Genomic DNA, 14,392 nt, shown 5'->3' on the forward strand with positions numbered 1-14,392 from the left:
GAAATTAGCTAGTAACCAATAATCAACAGGTTGTCGCTTCATACAAAAGCATATGTTAAACAGCGCGTTTTGATTGGCCGTGTGAGACAATGACGTGCGCAGACGCTACATGAATATTCAATGAGTTCCTTGCTGTTACAGTGCAAATAAAGCGAGATAACGGGCCGTGGACAGCGGGCTAAAACTTTTTATTCTGACATTTCAGAGCAATGACTTCTGTGTAATTATAAACCTGGGACACGGATCCCAGCGAAGGAATAGGGTCTGTGCTGGAAGAAGAGAGAGAAGCGCTGATTTTTTTGGGTGTGGAAATCCGGACGGCGCATTCACAGTAGATTCTGAACAAGTTTGCCTTTTCCAAAAGTAACAGTGGAAGAGTAAAAGTTACAGTAACAACATGAGCTTGTTGTCTGCTATAGACACCAGTACCTCAGTGTACCAGCCTGCACAGCTTCTCAACTGGGTTTACCTTTCTTTACAAGACACGCATCAGACGAGTGCCTTCGATGCCTTCCGACCCGAGCCCAACTCTTCCCATCCGGACCTGAACTACAGCAAAACTCCTGCCAGTGACCTGAGCTCCTCTCTCAACTCCAACTATCTCAACAACTTCTTTCAGCTGCAGAGGAATGAGGTACTCGTTTTCTTTCCTATTAGAGTTGATTTTGTCGGAAATACGTTCATGGAGATAACGGTCCTTGGCGACTGGAATAAGGTTTATTATGTAAAGCGCAGTTGACTATGTCTAATACAACGCGCGTCTAATCTTGGTTACAATACACAAATGCTTCAGCCGATTTACATAATCTTTTAATCTATCGAAATTTAAAACTATAATTTTGTAATAATTTTGCGTTCATTTATTTCGTTTCAATACTAAGCGAAGTATCTATAGTTTCAAGGCTCATTAAAATCGTGCCAGCGTGCAGCTTTGGACACTCAGTTTATTGTATTTTGTAACAGCACGTGTATAGCCAAATGAGGCAGTCATCCATGAAAGTTTCTTAATTTTATCATAAGTCTACTTGCATTTAATGTGCTGCTTCATTTCAATTTAGAGAGGTCCAGTAAATCAGAAGTCTGAGTTTAATGATTGCTTACTGATCTATACAGGCCTAAAATGTGTGCTGCCATAACTGAACAAAGATGATGCTCATTTGTGAGGTTGTAATAGTTTCTGAAGACATATGATACTTAATCTGTATTATTTTTATCACATAAGTTTGTACAAATAATCAGTGATCCTCTCTGAATAGCTAGATTTAATTGTATTTTCAATATAGGACAATTCATAAATTAATATGTTTGTATTTGTGTTTAAATGTATAATACTTCAAGATTCATGAGAATAATGTAGGCCCTCTTTTGTGAACTACTTGTATTGCTATATTTATACTTACTGGAAAACCTGGATATAAAAAAAGTATATGGTTTTCATTATCATTAAAATTAGGAATGATTTTCTAATTAAACATAACAGTTATGACACTCTGTATGATAAAGGAGCACACATGGAACTTAAAATGTGTACTCTTCAGTTTATTTTTCTAAATGAGAGAATTACTTCCAGAAGCTTGAACATACGAATGCATTTTCTTTTTAATGATGTAATGACAGTGTTGTGGCTGAGACAGAGGTAAAGTGTTGATGTTTAGTGGAAAGTTTGAGGAAGGGCAAAACTTTTATTCTTAATGAGAGTTAATAAAAACATTATGACAAGTTCTCTCTCTTTTTCTCCCTCCCCCTCTTTCTTTTTCTCTCCCTTGCTCCTTTTTGTCTCTCTTTTCTTTTCTCATATGTGGAGGGTTAAGAATGCTTTTAAAATTCCCGTATTACACAAAAAGCTTTTTTTTCTCTCTCTGTGAGGCCCAAAATGTATCTGTTTAATGTTTAATATAACTAAGGTAGCTGGTTGCAACTAGAATCTTTTTGTTTGCATAACTTACCAAATTGTCTACGCCATAACACTTTTCTTAGAAAGTGTTAACTAGTATTATGTGTGTGTTTGTGGTGAATGGCAGTAGTTAGGACTCAGGAGTGACCCCCTGACTGGCTCTCCAGCTGTGTGAAGGGGTGAGGAGAGATGTCCTCCACTGGTGTAAATGTGTGTGAGGGCCGTATCCCTCAGGAGACACAGCCAAATTCCTTTCTGACAGCTACAATCAGTATTGCGGTTACATTGTTGCATGAAAATTGATAATAATTGTATGAATGCAGTCAGAACTAACCACTGATCATCGTACTTTTTGTATTTCCATGACATTTAAAAATTGACATTTAAAACATGCCTGTGCAGTTTGTTAGTTTTCTGTTTACACAGAACTCTATAAAGTTCCATTTCCTTTTCATACACTCCTTGTTGATCTTTGTCTTCACTGTCTGTTGGTCATAACTCAAAATAACAGTGTAGCTGGATGGATGCTTAGTTTCTCATGACACAACATTTATAGGCCTATTATTTTTAAAAATAAACACATCTAAAGATTTCTAATTTCATGTAGCTCATAGTCTTTTGTCAGACACGCTCAGAAGTTTCAAATTAAGGAGGAATTGATTTGTGTATTTTTCTCATAGAGTTCTCTCACAAAGAATGAATATCAGCTGGATTTGACTGGCGAGGATGGAAAATGAACGTCACATGTACAGCCATAAAAGAAAGCTCTAAAAAGCTTATTTGATGCATTCAGAGTTGATCTTACTGATGAAAACAGACCCGTCTAAGAGATACGTGCAGAAACTGTTTATCGTCCTGGCTTGCAGAGAACTAGATGACAGTTATCTGGAGTTGCCAAGTATAAAGTTTCAGGACTGTCCAACATGAGACTTCAACAATAACATAACCTTCCAAACCATAACCAGAGGAAGACATCACTCAAGCAACATCTCCCCATCCAAACCGTCTGTAGCGTGTGTTTGATTATCTACTGTACTCTCTGTGGTTGAATGGCAATCTGATTTGCCAATCTTGTATTTATCTCTCGCTTTAGTGGATTATGTCATCCCAATTTAGGAACTCATCCTGAATTAGGAATCTCATTTATTAGTTAATATGGCTAATAGAGTTCCACATAATTGAGGACATTACTTACTTAATCATTAGGGGTGTAACAATATAGAACTCTCACGATATGATATCTCGATGTGAAGTCCACGATACAATATTTTTTCAGATATTTAAAAATAAAGACAAATAAAGACTTGGAAAAAATGAAAATTTTGTACATTTTGAAGTTAAATGATTCTATTTGATGCACTTTGAGAGCTTTTATTTTGACGGAAAACTCAAGCTTCAGTGAAAACAGGCTTACAAAAACGCGTCTCACTACAAATCTAGTGAAATGCTGTAATCATCTGCCGCAAAAATAAAGCATAACTTTTGGCCATTGTGTTCCCAAACGTGCGCTAAACTCATAGCACATGCAATAAACGAGTTCATTGCATTCACTGTGAACTGAGTCATTCTGAGGCATGGAAAACATCAGATCACGTGCTGATCGCCTTAAACGAAGTGCGTGCCTTACGTTGAAACGCGCATTTTAATGGATTAAAGGTGCGTTCACGCCATATCGGAATTCCCGTAATTACGAGATTCCAACTTGTAAAAAGCGTTCACGTCCTCGTAATTACAATCTGTGAACTGGGAGTCTTCTGAGAGCCACGACTTGTACCACCTGACCAACGTAGGCTCAGTTTAGGCTTTGATATTCCGAGGACGCGAACAGCTCCGAGTAGAACGTCACGTGTTGTCATCTGGAAATTACTGTAATTATTGTGCCAAAGCATGTCTCAAAACACAACTTTAAAGAGTTTTATGTTAGAATAAGAACTTTAAATATATTTTAAAAACTACACTTTTTGCCCGTAAAGCCTATTGTTTCACATCGTCATGTGACCACGATAATATCGAGATCGTTTTTCTATCACAATACCACGATATTGACAATATCATTACATCCCTATTAATCATATTTTATTTTTTGCTTATAGCTTTAGCCTATAGACTGTATTTAAGAGAGTAGCACATTGGAATAAACTAATTTTTGGATTGTGGATTTCCTGTTATGTTTTACAGGCCCTGAATAATGGTTTATACAAAAATGTGTCCCCATACGGCTCTCTTAACAACATAGTGGACGGGCTGAACTCTCTAACGGACCACTTCTCCGACCTCTCCCTGTCCTCTGAGCCACGCAAGCCCAGCAAGAGACCTCCACCGAACTACCTGTGCCATCTCTGCTTCAACAAGGGACACTATATCAAAGACTGCCCGCAGGTAAGCAGCCAACGATCTCAGCACACCCTGGGGAGACAGAAAAAGAGACATGTTGCTTCATTGACCTACTTGTCAAACAGGCATCTCTCTGTCTTTTTAGTCATGTGTATCAAGTTAATTCAGAGAGCTGTTGTGCTGAGCGTTGAGTGGTAATGCAAGGACACTGAGGCCATGAGGATTTTCTTTTCTTTCTTCTTTTTGGACATTATCTAACGTCTGACAGTGACATCAGTCGATAATAACAAAAGGGTTAACATATCACACATAAAATGTGTTCAACAGGAAATGAGGCATATAGTCATTTTCAGAAATAGTCTCCTAGCCACATGTGTTTTGCAGGTGATATTAGCCGTTGTTGTTCTAGCAAATGTAACTAAAAGCTTCATAAAGCAGTGGTTTTGTTTAGATGCATGATGATTGGTTTACAAGGCAACACATTTAAACAAATGTTCAAGTTAATGTGGTATGAATGAACTCAGTGAGACAAGAAATACTGGAAAAGTCAGAGATGCCGGAGTGAGAATGTTTTGCCCTCGAGATAAACAGGTGACAAGTTTGTGATTTAAATTTGCTTATGTGCACCGTTAGGAAATCATGAGAAACCACTCCCTGACCTTTAATTGTTTTGTTTCGGCTATTGCAACAGCATTCTCAGAACAATGTTTACCCTCAGGACAAGGAAAAAATATGCCCAAGCTTTTCTAAAAAACTATTCTAGTTTCGCTTTTTAAACACGAATGAGTAGAGAACTGTTTTTTCCTTGTCTTATCTTTCGCTTTCTTCATTCCAATACTGATTCCATGAATAAAAAATAGCTCTAAACTTGCAAAAGTTCCAGAAACGAAGATAAAATACAAGTGTTTGTGAAGGAGACAGTGTCATCTTTAATTTTAAGCCCTTAGTGTTTTATAGTCTTTGGACACAGAGACAGGGTGAGGTTCTTGTTCAGGCCCAGACTCAAGTCAGAGCTGCATGGAATGGTAATGCAGACCAGATGTGGGATTAAAGTGGCAAACCTCCCTTTATGAAAGATGATGAGGGTTCCCTGCAGACTGCTAAAAGTCCTATCATGATAAAATATCTCCACCTCTTTGAGCACGGCTCAGGTAATTTACAGACTTTTCCTTTTACGTTGTCAACATGGTGCACTGAAATACACTGATGTTTGTTTTTATAAGGGTGTTTGCTGTCCCGGATGGGTGATGGAAAATATTGCTCATGTGCCATTAGGCCTGTAACAGATTGAACTGTAGTTGTATCAGAGTTATGATGTAATCGTGAATTAATTTGCAAAAACATAGCAGTCATGGTCATATTATGTTGACTGTAATATTGTTATTGCCGTTAAGATATTGACCTTTTTACAAACTTTTGATACTTAGGGCCACCAAATATGACAATTCCATGTCCTAAAATATAAAAAAACTTTTGTTTTTATGTAGGAAAACCCATTTATACTGTGTCTGAAAGAACGTAATATTATGAAGCTGTTGGCCGTATATCGTTATTGTACTGAAGCTAGTGCAAATGATTAAAAATATAATCTAGACAATGACAATGTTGAGGTTTTACACTAACAAGTCAAACGTTTTTGAACAGTAAGAGTTTTCAAGTATTTTAAAGATTTCTTTTCTTTTCACCAAGTCTGCATTTATTTGAAAAGCAGTAATATTGTGAAATATTTTTACTGTTTAAAATAACTTTTTTTATTATATTTTAAAATGTAATTTATTCCTGTGATCAAAGCTAAATTTTCAGCATCATTACTCCAGTCCTCAGTGTCACATTATCCTTTAGAAATCATTCCAATATGCTGATTTGCTGTTAAAAAACATTTATTTTTATCATCAATATTTAAACAGTTGAGTAAATTTTTTTCATGATTTTTTGATAAATAGAAAGATCAAACTTCTCAGTAGTTAGTTAGTATAATTTTTTTTTGGGAAAAAATGATCAAAGTTGATACATTTATTTAGCAAAGATGTTTTAAAATTGACAATGAAGACATTTATAATGTTACAAATGATTTCTGTTTCAGATAAATGCTGTTCTTCTGAACTTTCTATTCATCAAAGAAACCTAAAAAAAATATTCTTCTCAGTTGTTTTCAACATGTTTGTTTGAGCAGCAAATCAGAATATTAGAATGATTTCTAAAGGATCGTGTGACTGGAGTAATGATGATAAAAATTCAGCTTTGAAATCATAGGAATAAATTTCATTTTATTTCATTTTTATATTCAAATAGAAAGCAGTTATTTTAAATAATTGTTTAAACAATTCTAAATTTTACAGTTTCTGCTGTACTTCGGATCAAATAAATGCAGGCTTGATGAGCAGAAGAAACTTCTTAAAAAAAAAAAAACATAAAAAATCTTGCTCAATAACTTTTGACTGGTAGTGTATATCTTTTTATTAATCTTTTTTTCCACTATATCTTTTTGTCCACTATAAGAGTAATATTAGATATGTGAACCCAAAAAGACTTTCGACCGTATTTATATTGTGCGGTTTAAAATAAATATTGTTCCAGAGCAGATTAACTTCAACAGTCCTAAAAATACATAATAAAACAAAAAAAATTTCTTAAATCTCTTTGCTTTGAATGTTTAAAAACCCCTGGTCTATTAGGAATCGACACAATGGGTTTCACTAAGTTGGTATCACGCTCTCATGTTAAACAGCTTAGAGAAACAAATACTAGAAGACCAAATGCTGAGTTTTATTAGGACAAAACACCGCAGGCTATAATACTACCCTGAGTCCAGTTAGTAAATCACTGTCAGAACTGTCCTGTTTTAAATTTCAGTTGCTTGTGTGAATGCCAGTGGAAACACAAGAAAAGTCCTGTCCCCCGATAGTGTCCACACCTACTCAATTCAACACCGCTGCAATTTACCTCCCCCTGGGGTCTCACTTTCTGTGATTTACTTTCCATTTGTCATGTGCCGCATCCACGTATTTGCTCGTCCGGACGCAGCGATTCACCCTCGATTCCTGCCAGAAAGGACAGTTGAAAATTGATGAACGTGAGGAAATGAATTCCAGGGTAAGCTGGTCCCCACTAAGGGTTTGTCCTGTCCAGAGGACTACATGCTCCCTGCCAACACAAACACTGAGGATTTGACTTCACAGGGCACAGCGGGACCTGTGATCTAAAGCCAGCACTGAGAATCACATTCTCATGCGTTCTCCCAGCGCACCGTCTAGGTCTCCGTTTGTTTCCCAGCAGACGAGGCGCAATGGGCCAAGCTCCCCAGTCAGGGCAGGGGCAGAGTTTCAAAACACAGCCGTCCTGGGGACCGAAGCTGGCTGTGGCGGGGGTGTCTCGGCCAGATAGCGTGGGGGCAGGAAGCGTAGTGGTTATGTCTTCTGGTGTGTGTGGTTCAGACTCACATGTGTCACCTAGGGGAAGTGGTTCTAGCCCTAGTGGAGCTCCACAGAGAGCTCTACTTAGAAAAGAACACCATTGAGCAGGCAGCTGTTTGACCAACTCTGCTCTGCCCAGGGGCAGCTAGTGAGAGTTATGTAAACAAGCTGGACTAAACGGGGGAACAGTTTTGCCCTGTCATTCATTACCCAGAATTCCAGAGACCTCGAAAAGCCATGGCCCAGTTCTTCTTGTTTATATTATGCCACTCGAATATCTGATTGTTTCAGTCGATGAGGCTCGATCTGCTCCTCGTACAGAGGTGCGGTGGGATTTCCTCATGGAAAATGTGTGCGCTGGAATGCGGCTTGTAGAACTGTAAGAGCCCTGCATGTAAGCTCAGCTCGTGAGTCATGTCCTCTGCAATGCATCCCTATTGCCAATGCCCTTTTTTGTGTCACAGCCTCATAGTGACACTGGATGTCATTCACTGCAAGTATTCTGACTCCCACCCTCACCAGATCAATGTGTGTCTTGTTAGGAAATCGTCGAAACATGGTACAGAGTGCAGGAAAGAATGCCTTTTGTTGTACGAAGAAATTACAACAGGGTCACAATCATGTTTCTGTCTCCTGCTTACAGTTTCCCTGCTAGATGTGTTGTGTCAGTGGCAGTGTGCAACAAATGGGATGTTGGATGTTTTGAGATTTTATTGCTCAAACCATACTAGAAAACTTTAATCATACAGAACATACTGCCATTGTTCATGTTTACACTTTATTGTTTTAATTTTAATCATAGTCTTTTAATTTGAGAAATTAAGAAAATGTTGTTAATATTAAATATTTCTTTAAAGAAAATATCCTTTAGATTTTATAAATATTTTATTAATTTTTAATTATATTAATTATTTTACTTCAACATGGCATGTTTGGTTGATAAAAATAACATTAGTTGATGAGAAAATGCTAAATTAAACCAAATATTCACACATTTTGTGTATTAATTCAAACATGCATCAGCACTTAACAAAAAGAGCATGCGAAAACTGGCCTTATGAAAACCTGAACACTAATTTAATTCTTTATTCTTTAGATATTCATTGTCTGTTTAAGTGCCTTGTTACAGAAACGTGACTAGGGCTGTCTCGATTCCTCGATCCAATACGAATACTCGATAAAAAAAAAAAAAAAAATATATATATATATATACATATATATATTAGTGGTGGGCCGTTATCGGCGTTAACGTGCTGCGTTAACGTGAGACTCTTATCGGGCGATAAAAAAAATATCGCCGTTAATCTATTCTCAAAGTTGGGTTGGGAGCTGGGTCTAAACTACGCAAGATATGATGACTTTCACCTTGATATTTTAGCGCGGATGACGTATACCTAGTCGAATTGCACTGTAGGGGGCGAGAACGAGTCTTCAACTTCTGTGAAATTACCACATCAAATGAGACGTGCAAACATGGATGCAGCTATGAAGCCGCTTCAGGGCAGGTGCGTTGCTAGACCCTTTTTACTGGGGCACGTGAGTTATAATTTACTTTGATAATCCCGAAATAAAGACATTAAACTATATGCAACAACTGAATTGACGCTTCTAAAAGCAACGCAGTTTAATGGAAGACTATGCACGCAGAAATCCATGCCCATGCGCGTCTGTGTATTTAACGGCAACGCGCACGTCGTGCAGCCTTTTGCGCAGAAGTACTTGGTTACACAAGTTTGTATAGGTAATTATGTTGTAAATGCAATTGTCAAGCAGTTTGTGATGCATTTTGGAAACAGGAGATGAGCGCCTGATCTAATGCGCCACCTGGCCCGTTCTCGAAGACTTACTTTTAGTCATTATTTGGGTAGCACACATATTCTGAATGCCTTTAGCAGAATTCAAATTAGCCATTTTAATCTAGATTAATCTAGATTAATTCCAAGATTTAATCTAGATTAATCTAGATTAAAAAAATTAAGCTATGCCCACCCCTAATATATATATATTTGGAGCGTCTCAAACTCCATCTCTGCATTTTGCTTTGAGTTTGGCTTTATTATAACATTCATCTGTCAGCGCAACGTGTGCATTTCATCAGATTTGTAAGGTAAATTTATAATGCTATCTGTTTCCAAAATAAAAGTGTAAACACTTTTTAATGTCCACATATTCAAGAAATTACAGTGGCTGTAGCATTTCTGTCATGAAGAATTGGCCAAATATTAAAGATTAAGTGGACATTTGAATTAAATGTTGTTTAGCCAAAATTAAACAAAGATTAATTCTCGGAGTAAAGTGTAAAAACATTCCTCAGGTCGTGCAGGCGTCCTCTGCAGTCAATAATGTGTAATGCTTAATGGACATCAGCTCTATAATGCATTATGTATTTTAACAGTTTTGTTCAAAACCATATGATTACTTGCTTTCAATACTTTATTTGAAATAATTACTGTTGCATCATATTGGTATTATATATGTATTTTAAGTAATATTAAAGGCTATTGTTTGCTTGGATCTGTTTTTAATTACCACAAAAAAAGCTTAGAATTTCCCAATTACTCAATTAATCGTCAGAATAATCGACCGATTACTCAATACCCAAAATAATTGTTAGCGACAGCCCTAGTTCTGACTAGTGTGTAACTTAGTTCAGGTCGACTACATTCATTTTAATATGTCTCAATGTAATACAGTCAATGTAAGCTGTAATATTACATTTACGTTGTGGATTTATGTGATAAATCTTAACTTTCTAGTGATGCGCTTCATTCTATCGCAGTTCATTCACGGTTTTCCTTCAGCTCATGCAGCTCAATCATATTCTTTCTCGATTTTTTGTCTTCAGAAAACATTGTTTTGCAGTGCGCAGTATGCTTCTCGTCATATTTTGTCAACAATATTGTTGAAACGAAGTAGCTCAGCGTGTGCATTTTTCGTCTCGTCTTCAGCATCGCTTCGAAAATAAAAAACACCCTTTGTTTAAGAACATTTTTGTCAGTAACTTCATTGACAAGATTTATGCTGCATACTGAAGTTCAGCAATAAACCAGATACAGTAGAGTAGACTCAGCTGGGGTCTGTACTCTTCATTTCCTTTGATGGGAAAATTGTAGATTCTCTTATGTTAATCAAAAACACATGAATGCCATTGATTTCATACAGAGCTCTCATTATTCTTTTGACATAATACATCTTTTGTTCAAACTGTAATCATGGCAATGGAATGTGTATATATATAGCCTTATTTCGTCTTCCTCCAATGTCCCAATGTTCTGTTTTTGAGTAGCTTTTTACAGTTGAACCCTGTTTACTATTCAATCCATGTGGAATTTTAGAGGTTTGTTGATTGTGGAGGTTCTGAAATAGTCAATATAGTTGAAATATAGGGTTTTTCGACTATTTTGTAATTTCTTATAATGTAATTTGCAGTTTGTGATGGTTTTTGAGCTTTCAATTCAATTCAATTCAAGTCTTGTTTTCTTTTCCAAAGTAACACAAATGTTGCCCTTATGTTGCATTATTTAGTTCCTCTAAGTGTTTTGCACCACTTATGTCTATTGATTAAAGGTGGCAGATTCAACACTCTGGAGGCTATTTTGAACAAATGGTGTCCCATCATCATCAGCATGAGTGAAATCTGCCCTAGCACTTCACAGTTTGCCAACTTCATTACTACCAAAGCGAACACCTTTGTGAACTTGCATGTATTATTTCACCGAGCAGTTTGTCCGCCGTTGGTCAGAGCGTTAAAGCTTTTATGATTTGTTGTTGCTGTTATCATTATGTAAGATAGTGAAATTGTAAACATTTGCCTGCGGTTGTGTAATTTCATTTGACAAGAAACCTTTGTTTGAGACAAACTTCCATTACAACTGCTCTCGCCTGTGAAAGGAAAACACTCTGATGTAAGAGGCAATCACTGAGCTCTTAGGAGACAGTCACCTTCTCCTCAGTCTCTTGCTGAGATAATTACATAAACATGGCTCTAATAGGGAGCCAAAATGACAATGCATTTCCTGCTCCTTGATAGAAACAAATAAATAGCTGTAACTGCATACATAAGCAAGTCAATTTTCAATCAGAAACTATGTCAGGCTCGAGTAATGAAGTGTGAATATGTATTGTTAAAATGCTTTGTAATATATAGTGTGTCATTTGACAGTTCTGTTGCTCTAAGAGTGCTAGAAAACTTTTAAATGACTATCAATGACATGGTATAAATCACAAGACTCTTGGTCAGATATTGCCTCTGCGGAAGTGTGCCTAAATATGTGTACACTATATATTATCTTTATCTGTTTTTGGGGCAATTAATCAGGCAGTTGTTTAAATCTAGAAAGAATTATGAACTGAGTTAGAGTTGATTCCATTTTGCACCAAACATGCTGTCAAACATTTCTGGTAATGTTGTATTATTGTGTAAAACTGCTTCAGAAATATGTGTCTTTATAATCAGTTTTGAAATCCAGCTTTAACTTAATGTATTTAGAATTCGTGAAACCATCACCCTCGACTTAAACCTAACAGTTGTGCAGTTGAAAACTATTTGTATCAGACGGGCATCACATACAGTATGGTTCTACTGAAAATGAAAAAAATAGTTTTTAGTATAGTAGTCTGCCATTGACTGAGTTTGCTGGCATTATTTACAGAGAAACTCGGCTCCTAAGTTGTTCAACAGAGATTGATGTTATTGTACGCAAATTGCACTTAGTAAATGAATCTGATTGTAATGTTGCTTCATAAATCTGTTTGCATTCATGCTAGTCCAGACCAGCTGCTCAGTGTTTCTCACAGCCTGTCAATCTGCTGTCCTGGGAAACAACCAGTCTGATGTTGCAATGCAGATTTAGTGCTCGTGTTCATGGGACACATGGGTTTTGTTTGTTTTTATGTATAGCGTAATCATGTACCACCATAAAAGTCTTTTTGAACTATGACGATTCATCTAATTTGACACTGATTATTAGAGTCAATAGTCAAAGTAAATATGATTACACCACCATTTAAGAAAGTTTTGGGACATTTTGAGGTTTTGGTAAAGACATTTATAATGCCAAAAGATTTAAATTTCAAATAAATGCTATTCTTTTAAACATTCTTTTTATCAAGGATCTTGAAAAAATGTATCATGGTTACCACAATGATATTTAGCAAAACTGTTTTCAACATTTATAATTGCAATGTTTCTTAAAGAGCAGGCCATATGGTATTTTTAAGTGTACTAATATTGTGATGGAGTCCCCTACAAAAGGTTTAAATGCATCTAAGGTCAGAAAACAGTGTAATTTTCTTAGAATATACATTTGACATTAGAATTATTTTGCAATGATTTTGGAACGATAAGTTCTAAGCAGTTATAAGCTTAAGGTCTGTAATCAGACTTGGCTCTGATTGGTCAGTTGGCCAAGTCTGTTGTGATTGGTCTTTCCATATACAATGCAAGCGAATCGTGCCCACAACTAAAGTTTAGCTGCTAAACTGCAAACACTTTACAAAACAATAACAGTGGATATGTTAGCTGAGTGCTAACGTGACTAAATTATAAAACACTACAGTTTGTAAACCAAAATATGTCTATATTCGTTATTATTAAACAAGTCATTAAAACAACGACAGTGTACATTAATCGACACATTGTTAAGAAATAAAATGGGTTCACAGCAAATTATCAGAACTTTTTCAGTAAGACAAGTAATATCATTGTTTACCTGGAACCTAAAGACCAATATACTTCAAACAAAGTTAGTTTTCGTTCTCCTTTTTGTTGGCAAAAAGAAGTTTCGAAAAGGATGAGCGGTATACTGTTTTCAAACATTCCAACACCCCAGCGCTGTCTTGGCAGGGTGTAGATTAATATGTGTCACGCCACTCGCGCATGTCCTCTAATTTTAATTTTGATAAAAGCAAAGGTTTATTATTGTGTGTTCTTTTGGCATTTCATTTATTGCATACATTTTTTAATCACTTACTGAAAAATAACAGCAGCAGCAGTATAGTGTAACATTTATTTGAAACACATGAATTTGCATTGGTGAGCTGTTTCAAACTTCCAAAACAAATTTGGTTACGGCCTGATTTTGTTCAAAATGACACCATTTCACTTTGTTTTTCAATTTCGTTTTAAGTATATCATGGCCTTAAAGCTGCACTATACATCACATATTAGCACAAAAAACATTTCAAGCACTCAATTGAAAATGTACACATAACGTATTAATCATACTTACAGGCTGTGGTTCGGCGACACATGTTGGTCCAAATAAAGAAGGTACAGACTTATCTTTCATGGACAAGCATTTAACGAATACCGCATTGAACTCGCAGTCCTCTGTAAAATGACAAGCACACAACAAAAGGTTTGAGTTTTTTTTTAATTGTATCGTGGAAAAAATTTATTTTAACTACTGATTCTTCACAACATCATCTTTTGGCAATGAAAATGAAACAAACTTGCTTTCACAGAACAGAACATTTGATGTAAACACACTAACTAGAGGAAGTGTTTGTGGGCAAGTCAGACTTTTGTATTTCGCAGGCAGGCAGGGATTATGCTAATGTATTACCAAGTGACATACACTCTTAAAAATAAAGGTGCTTCAGAATGCTATAGAAGAGCCTTTTTTGTCTAAATGGTTCCATAAAGAACCTTTAACATCTGAAGAACATTCTTTGTGGTGAAAGAAGATTCTTCAGATCATTATAAGGTAAGAAAGAAATGGTTCTTTAAAGAAACTAAATGGTTCTTTGT

General features: G+C 36.2%; 1 protein-coding gene across 1 annotated transcript in view; it reads left to right on the plus strand.

The window, feature by feature from the left end:
- Positions 1-162: 162 nt before the first annotated feature.
- Positions 163-14,392, plus strand: part of zcchc24 (zinc finger, CCHC domain containing 24) — a 48,238-nt gene continuing 34,008 nt past the window's right edge. Inside the window, exons 1-2 of the mRNA XM_073834984.1 lie at positions 163-634; positions 4,073-4,273. Coding sequence (XP_073691085.1) covers positions 398-634; positions 4,073-4,273 — 438 coding nt within the window. The 5' untranslated portion in view covers positions 163-397. The remainder of the gene's footprint in view (positions 635-4,072; positions 4,274-14,392) is intronic.

The sequence above is a fragment of the Garra rufa genome, chromosome 2 (genome assembly GCF_049309525.1).
Source record: "Garra rufa chromosome 2, GarRuf1.0, whole genome shotgun sequence".
NCBI lineage: Eukaryota > Metazoa > Chordata > Actinopteri > Cypriniformes > Cyprinidae > Garra > Garra rufa.